A 7,648-nucleotide genomic window follows, 5' to 3' on the forward strand; every position below is an offset into this window, starting at 1 on the left:
ACCTTGCAATTATTCACTGTGAAAAATATATTCGGTTTTTGAACCCAATGCACCGCATCAGCACTATAGGGGTGAATTATTTATTTTATTTTTTTATTAATAAATTGACAAGTGGGCTCTACTGTTCTCCTTGTAAAAGGGTTATGCTCTTGGGACAGGGCCATACTGTGTCTGCAGTGCGGTGCCGGCGCAGTTGAACCTCCGCTCCCATACAGCGAGCCAGTGGCTGCACAATTGGCCATCTCGGTGGGTGAAATGTCATCTGCATGTGACCGGCGGCACTGTCTGGTCATACGCTTGTAGTCAGCACTGATTGGACTAAGATATATATATATATATATATATTTATATATATATATATATATATATATATATATATATATAATCTATATCTATCCGGCCAAGCTGCCTAGTCTGTCGGGTCTGGGGTTCTCCACCATGACCTAAAACGATTATCTGCGAGGACCACTTTCTGCCCATGGCTTCTGGAAACCCCTTTTAATGATGTCCCTTCCATTCAGACCCTTCTTAGCTTTGAAGCTGCACTACTCTGATGGCCAGTTGCCCCCTGATTCTAATATTTAGCTTTTTTTATAGCTAAAATAGATTTGCGTCAGGTTTATCCCCCTGGAATATCTGCTCCAGTTCCAGGCCCTAAACCTTCATGCAAATTTTCGGTAAATGATCGGCATCCCAATTCACGTGTCAACTTTATTAATAGGCAGGATAAAGAAAGGCTTTGCAAGATACACGGCCGATCAGTCAAGTTCTTATGTCGGTTAAATTTTGCAGTTCAGTAACGATTTTCAAAAGTTTGCTTCAGTTCATCGTGAATTTTTGGGTTTAGTACAGAAAGGTGGCACACGTTGGGGTAAGGGGTGCACGCTAACCCAATGGCATCCTTGACATTGAGTATTTTAAATACAAACACCTAGTTGAGCTTGTGACCACGTCGGAGTTCGTTGTTTGCTTTTCCCATGTGTGGATGGCGCTGTGGATCGTGTCACTCCGATGGAGGGTGACTGCATCTGGTAAGTACCTCCATCGTATTGTAATACCTCTCCGACCAATATAATGATATTTATAACATTTATTTTATATAGGTTTTTATCGTGTTGCTTTTGTAGTTAATGCTGTGGGGCTTTTTGTTTTCTCTCCGATGCAGGTAGAAGCCCATCCTGTACTGTGGGATACATCCGAGAACGGGTATACTGAACGCCAGCTAAAGGATGAAGCCTGGAATACCATCTGCCGAAATCTGCACCTGAACTGGGACGGACTGCCCGAGAAGCAGCAAGAGATCATCGGCAAGTGTCCATCTGTAAATATGACTGCTATCCAAAAGTGGTGGCCTTTTATTTAAAGGGAACCTGTCAGGCGCAATATGCACCCAGTACCACGAGCAGTTCTGGGTGCATATTGCTAATCCCTGCCTAACTGTCCCTGTATCTAGTAGCATAGATAAAGGGATTTTAGAAAAAGTATTTCTAAAGATCCTCTATGATATGCTAATGAGCGAGGGGACTAGATGCAAGGGTGTTCCTTCTCCTGGCTAGTCGGCCCCCTTAGTACGCCCACAGGGGCATGTTTACATGCTAATATGTTGATGAATGCGCAGCATCGGGGGCATGGTCACGCTCACCTCTTGGCTGGTTTTGGTCTCCGTACACCTGATCAAAACTCCCGGACTTCCAGTCATGCGCACTATGAAGCCAGGGGTATGTGCCCTGGCTTCAAACTGGTGTAGTGCGCATGACGGGAAGTCCGAGGACGTTCTGATCATGCGCACTGAGCCGAAAACCAACCGGAAGACAAAACCATCACTGATCTCGGGGACTCCAGCCAGAGAAAACACTGCCGGCAGCCAGCAAAGGCGCTCAACACAGTGAAATCCTAGGTGCATTGCCTCATGAGAAGTATGCAAATCAAAAAAAGTCCGTGGAGCCTCTGTTAGGAGTCTCGACACAGAAAATAGCCAGATATCCCTCCGGGAAGGACCTAGTGCAAATCAAAATGGACCTTTTTTGAAAACCAACAGTGGCAGCTGAGGGGAGCACGACCATGCCGCTTACGCTGCGCATTCATTAGCAGGATAGTATGCCGCTGTGGGCGCACTGACATGCAAAGAGGACCAACTAGCCAAGGGAAGTAACGCTCTTGCGACTAGACCCTGTGCTCATTAGCATATCATAAAGGATCTTTAGAAATACTTTTTCTAACGATTTCTTTATCTATGCTACTAGATATAGGGACGGTTAGGCAGGGATTCGCTATCTGCAATCAATACTGCTCTTGGTTCTTGGTGCATATTGCACCTGACAAGTTTCCTTTAAAATATTTTGTGTTTGTAGAGTGTGACATCAAGAACAGATGGCGGACTGTGCTAGGCAAATTTATCCGGGAACTAGCACGGGAACAACGGAGCACGACCGCTCAATCGAAACGCAAGCCGTACATATACAGGAAGGAGATGATGTTCCTGACAACCAGCGGGGAGATCCTTCAGTAAGTATGGCTTTGTTAGAGGGGTCATCCTATCGGGACCCTCCCTGTCCGTATGTCCTAAAAGGACATGGACCTAATGGAGGAGTCGTTGCTGAGTACGGAGCATCTTGCTGTGGACGGTTTTGTTTTGCGGTCAGTCAGGACCATGATGCACGGACTGATCACAGGTCTCCCGCCTAGATCTCTGCAGCCCCATCTATGCCTGCCCGGTAAGGAGACCTGCAGCCAGTCCGCGCTTCACTTTCTGTACCCAAACCATGGAGCGAGGCTGTGTTTATCCGGCTTAACGCCACATTTCCACTGCATTGGCCACAAAGGAGAAATCTCCGTCTGACCATGACTGATATTCTTTTACCCTTTTTTATTTTTTTTTTTTTTTGTTTTTTTTTTTTGTTTTTGACTAGAGAACCCATTTAAATTTGATACTATTACTACAATTACCGGTTGTTTATATCGTTTTTGCCTACCAGAGCTAACGTGGATGCTGATCGAGAAATGGCCGAAGCAGAGCAGCAGAAGAACGGACCCGTCAAAGGCTCCGCACGAGGAGGGAAGGGATCCAAACGTAAATCTAAGAAGAATTCCGTGGTCATCCTGCCTCCGCGACCCCCCAGAATGAGGAAGAGACGCGTGGTCCGCAGCAGGGCCTTTATCTCCGAGCAGGTGGATGCAGGGATTTTGACCCTTTTGCAAAGGAGAGCGGCTGAAGACGGCCTCGACGACTTTGGACGTGTAGTGGCAGCTCAAGTACGCCGCCTGCCACTGAACAGGCGTGCGGACTTCATGTCTTTTGCCCTCAGCTCTGTAGAGTTTTTCCTTCCACCTTTTAACCCGCCTGCGGTGGACACTTTGGTGTCCAGCCTCCGAGACGTGTGCACAGAGCAACCAAGCAGCTCCCAGTCTGATTACTCCTAGACTTTGTACCGTACCATGTCCATGCTCCATCGCTGCTTTTATCTTTTAGCCCTTGCCGCCTCCAAGGTTGTAATCACTGATGGAAGATACTTTGCAGAAAGTTTTGTGACCGATACTCCATACCTGACATCTAATTTTGTTCTTCATTCTGCAGCAGGTGCATGGATTTCTTTGAGTTGCATCACGTTTATCCAAATGGTACCATCACATAATTTTCTGCAACCTATCTACCGCATGTGACTATACCCCGTCCCTCGTTCTCCCCCTTTTACCCCCACACCTCTCGATCACGTCCTTCTCCCTCCAATTTTCTTGTTCTGTTTTGCAAATCCGGATACGGAAGAACATAATAAATCTGTGGGGGATACTATGAGTGGCATTAGGTACATTTTTGTATGTTATGTAGTTAGTGGGACCATTTACTCTGGTTGTGGGTGGCGTGGGAATTTTTTGTAAAAATATATATTATTTATAATATTTGTGTATGTATTTTTGTTTTCTTTGTTTTTGTTTTTTTTAAATAAAACCTTTTGGAAGGTTCAAATGTTTGCGCGTTATATTTATTTTGTGTTCAGTAATGTGTAGACGGGCAAACGAAACGTGGAGGGGGTTTCACATTCTTTTTTGTAGTTTCTTAGCCACGTATAGCTTGTATATGATGATTTTGTCGCAGATTTGCAAATGATAAACTTAGTAAATATGGATCAAAAATTGGGCCAAGTGAAGACTGTTTTTTGGGGTTTTTTTTTTTTTTTTTTGGTATTCTGATTGCTCCAGTCTGGGGAAGAGCCACATGGAGAGTGTTATTATTGACCACTATGGAAAGTAACTATCCACTGCCAGTTGGCTACAAGCAGTGTACAGAGCCAATTACCACAGCTCAGCTCTGTACATTTAGAGCAGTGATGGCCAAACTTTTGAGCTTGTTGTGTCAAAACTCGTAAAAAAAAAAAAAAGAGCATAACTTAGGTGGTGTCACTTCTTGAAAAAAATCCATAATTTTGTGCTGTTTGTAGCGCTAATAACAAAAAGTTATCTGATAATTACTGCTGGGGGGGGGGGGCAGGAGATGAGGACTGCTGAAGGGAGAGAGGAAATAATGATCTCCTCTCCCCCTCCCCCCAGCAGTCATGATGATGTAGTAATGTGCCCTGTAGTATTGTGCCCTATTCTTGTCCCCATCCTGTAGTAGTGTGCCCATCCTGGTCCCCATCCTGAAGTAGTGTGCCCATCCTGGTCTCCATCCTGTAGTAGTGTGCCCATCCTGTAGTAGTGTGCCCATCCTGGTCCTCATCCTGTAGTAGTGTGCCCATCCTGGTCCCCATCCTGTAGTAGTGTGCCCATCCTGGTCCCCATCCTGTAGTAGTGTGCCCATCCTGGTCCCCATCCTGAAGTAGTGTGCCCATCCTGGTCTCCATCCTGTAGTAGTGTGCCCATCCTGTAGTAGTGTGCCCATCCTGGTCCCCATCCTGTAGTAGTGTGCCCATCCTGGTCCCCATCCTGTAGTAGTGTACCCATCCTGGTCTCCATCCTGTAGTAGTGTGCCCTTCCTGGTCCCCATCCTGTAGTAGTGTGCCCTTCCTGGTCCCCATCCTGTAGTAGTGTACCCATCCTGGTCTCCATCCTGTAGTAGTGTGCCCATCCTGGTCCCCATCCTGTAGTAGTGTGCCCATCCTGGTCCCCATCCTGTAGTAGTGTACCCATCCTGGTCCCCATCCTGTAGTAGTGTACCCATCCTGGTCTCCATCCTGTAGTAGTGTGCCCATCCTGGTCCCCATCCTGAAGTAGTGTGCCCATCCTGGTCCCCATCCTGTAGTAGTGGGCCCATCCTGGTCCCCATCCTGTAGTAGTGGGCCCATCCTGGTCCCCATCCTGTAGTAGTGGGCCCATCCTGGTCCCCATCCTGTAGTAGTGGGCCCATCCTGGTCCCCATCCTGTAGTAGTGGGCCCATCCTGGTCCCCATTCTGCAGTAGTGTCCACATCCTGTAGTTACATAGGTTGAAAAGATCTCGGTCCATTTAGTTCAACCTTCCTCTACTAATTCTACATTTGCCATTAAGTCATTTATAACCAACAATGTTGTGTGTACTGAGGAAATCCTCCAGCCCTGCTATAAAAGCTGTTATAGTATCGGCCATTACTACCTCTTGTGGTAGTATATTCCACAGTCTGACTGCTCTAACTGTAAAGAACCCTTTCCTATTTAGCTGCCGGAATCTCTTTTCTTCCACTCGCAGTGAGTGCCTCCTGGTCCTTAGTATTATTTTTGGAAGGAACAAGTTATGTGTCAGTCCTTTATATTGACCACACATGTATTTATACATATAAATATACTACAGTAATGTGCCCATCCTGTGGTAATGTGCCCATCCGTGTCTCCTTTTAGCAATGCGTCATCTGGTAGTAATGTCCCCTATTTATGCCACGTTGTGCAAATCACATACACACACATTAAAAAAAAAAACAACTCACCTGTCCTCCGTTCCCTCGGTGTCCTCTTTCCTGCTTCTTGTGGCCTGCAGGCCCCCTGATGATCTTGGCCCTGTACCGGGGGCCGCAGCATTCTGCACGTCACAGATGATTGATTTCTGCCACGCACAGGAACTCACTGCAGACCTTCACCAACGGCAGCCGCCGGCCAATCAGAGGCCAGCAGGTGACCTAATACAACGAAGTCACCTACTGGCCTTTGAAAAGCCTGTAAAAGCTAACTTCTGCAAAGTTTTTAATGGAAGACAACTAGAATAATATATATATTTTTTTTCACCCAGACTACATGCATTTGAATACAACTCTTAGACCCTGTGCGCACACTGCGTTTTTGCTGCAGATTTGCTGTGGTATTGGGTGCAGAATCAGCGCAGTTTGTGTTCATAAACTTCATGCAGTCCTTCCCCAGCAAAGTGAGAGATCCGTGCGCACGTTGCTTCTTTTTTCCTTACAGGTTTTGCTGCAGCATGTGACTTCTTTTCTGCAGGTCCCTGCGTTTTTTCCCTGCAATTTACCATTGACAATGTTAAAAAAAAAAACGCGGCAAAAACGCATGTATGTTTGATGCGGGTTTTCGGCAAGAGGTGCGTTTTTTGGCCAGAGGGTGAAACAAAACTTCTGTGTGAGCACATAGCATTAGAACTATAAAGTACTGTATATGTATCAATGTTTTCTTATATGCTGCAATCCAGATCACCACTGAGTGGGCACATATAGCATAAACCTCTCCCGACAGAGTATCTCTAACTGGTTATCTGGTACCACACATCTAGGAAGAATAGGAGTAGTGATGTGAGAACCCAGACTGTAAAAGTTCGGATCCGCCCTGATTCAAAAGAACCCGAGCACCGACCCCGGGCTCGGAATTTTCTGTGAACTCCGGGTACCTATCCGGATTCAGCAACTTAAATAAAGGAAAAAATAAAGAAAAAAAAGGTAAAAGCAGGAGCTTTAAATTTACCAGTCTCCGTGCGACTGTATCACCACTTCCGGAGTGCTCATACTACTTCCAGGGCCACTCATTATTCTTTAAAATATATATATATATATATATATGTATACACTGCTTTCCCCGCCCACCAGCAATTACGGCATCTGTGATTGGTTGCGTTCAGACAGCGCCCCCACTCTGTGACAATGTGTCTGACTACAACCAGACACTGTATGTGTGTGTGTGTGTGTGTGTGTGTGTGTCTATATTGATGTAAAAATAAATATAAAAAAAGCGTAGGATCCTCCCATATTCAGATACCCTGCACAAATAAAGCATATGGCTACAGGCTGCAGCCCCCAGCCCTGCGCTTATCTTTGCTGTGTATACAAATAGGAGGAACTGCATGCAGCTTTTTTTTTTTTATTATTATTATTATTATTATTATTATTATTATTATTATTTAAATAAATAATAAAAAAACAGTGTGCAGCTTTTTTTTTTTTTTTTAATTATTTAAATTCATAATTTTTTTAAAAAAATGGCGTATGGTCCTCCCAATTTTGATACCTAGCCATGATAAATCAGACAGCTGCGGGCTAGTATTTTGAGGCTGGGGAGGTCCATGGTTATTGGGGCCCCCCCCCAGCCTAAAAATAGCAGTTTGTAGGAGCCCATCTAATGGATGCGACAATCCTGGAACTTTACCTAGTCTAATCCCCCTATCCCTTCTACCATGATTACATGCATGATATGGGGACCGGGGTCCAGGCAGGTATCAGAGATTGATTCCGAGCCCAAAGCGG

General features: G+C 45.4%; 1 protein-coding gene across 1 annotated transcript; it reads left to right on the forward strand.

Annotated features, from left to right (window-relative positions):
- The first annotated feature begins 985 nt into the window (after positions 1 to 985).
- On the forward strand, positions 986 to 3,964 carry LOC142312607 (uncharacterized). The gene is made up of 4 exons (XM_075351600.1): positions 986 to 1,031; positions 1,128 to 1,307; positions 2,352 to 2,505; positions 2,976 to 3,964. The coding sequence occupies exons 1-4, from the start codon at positions 986 to 988 to the stop codon at positions 3,418 to 3,420; spliced, it is 825 nt and encodes a 274-aa protein (XP_075207715.1). The 3' UTR covers positions 3,421 to 3,964.
- Positions 3,965 to 7,648: the final 3,684 nt, after the last annotated feature.

Source organism: Anomaloglossus baeobatrachus, chromosome 5, assembly GCF_048569485.1.
Source record: "Anomaloglossus baeobatrachus isolate aAnoBae1 chromosome 5, aAnoBae1.hap1, whole genome shotgun sequence".
NCBI classification, from domain to species: Eukaryota; Metazoa; Chordata; class Amphibia; order Anura; family Aromobatidae; genus Anomaloglossus; species Anomaloglossus baeobatrachus.

Excerpts from the sequence above, each read along its gene's own strand:
- LOC142312607 (XM_075351600.1), top strand. The coding sequence starts at position 986 with ATGGCGCTGTGGATCGTGTCACTCCGATGGAGGGTGACTGCATCTG. Across the intron at positions 1,308-2,351 it reads GAAGCAGCAAGAGATCATCG|AGTGTGACATCAAGAACAGA; the intron begins GCAAGTGTCCAT and ends TTGTGTTTGTAG. Across the intron at positions 2,506-2,975 it reads ACCAGCGGGGAGATCCTTCA|AGCTAACGTGGATGCTGATC; the intron begins GTAAGTATGGCT and ends TTTGCCTACCAG.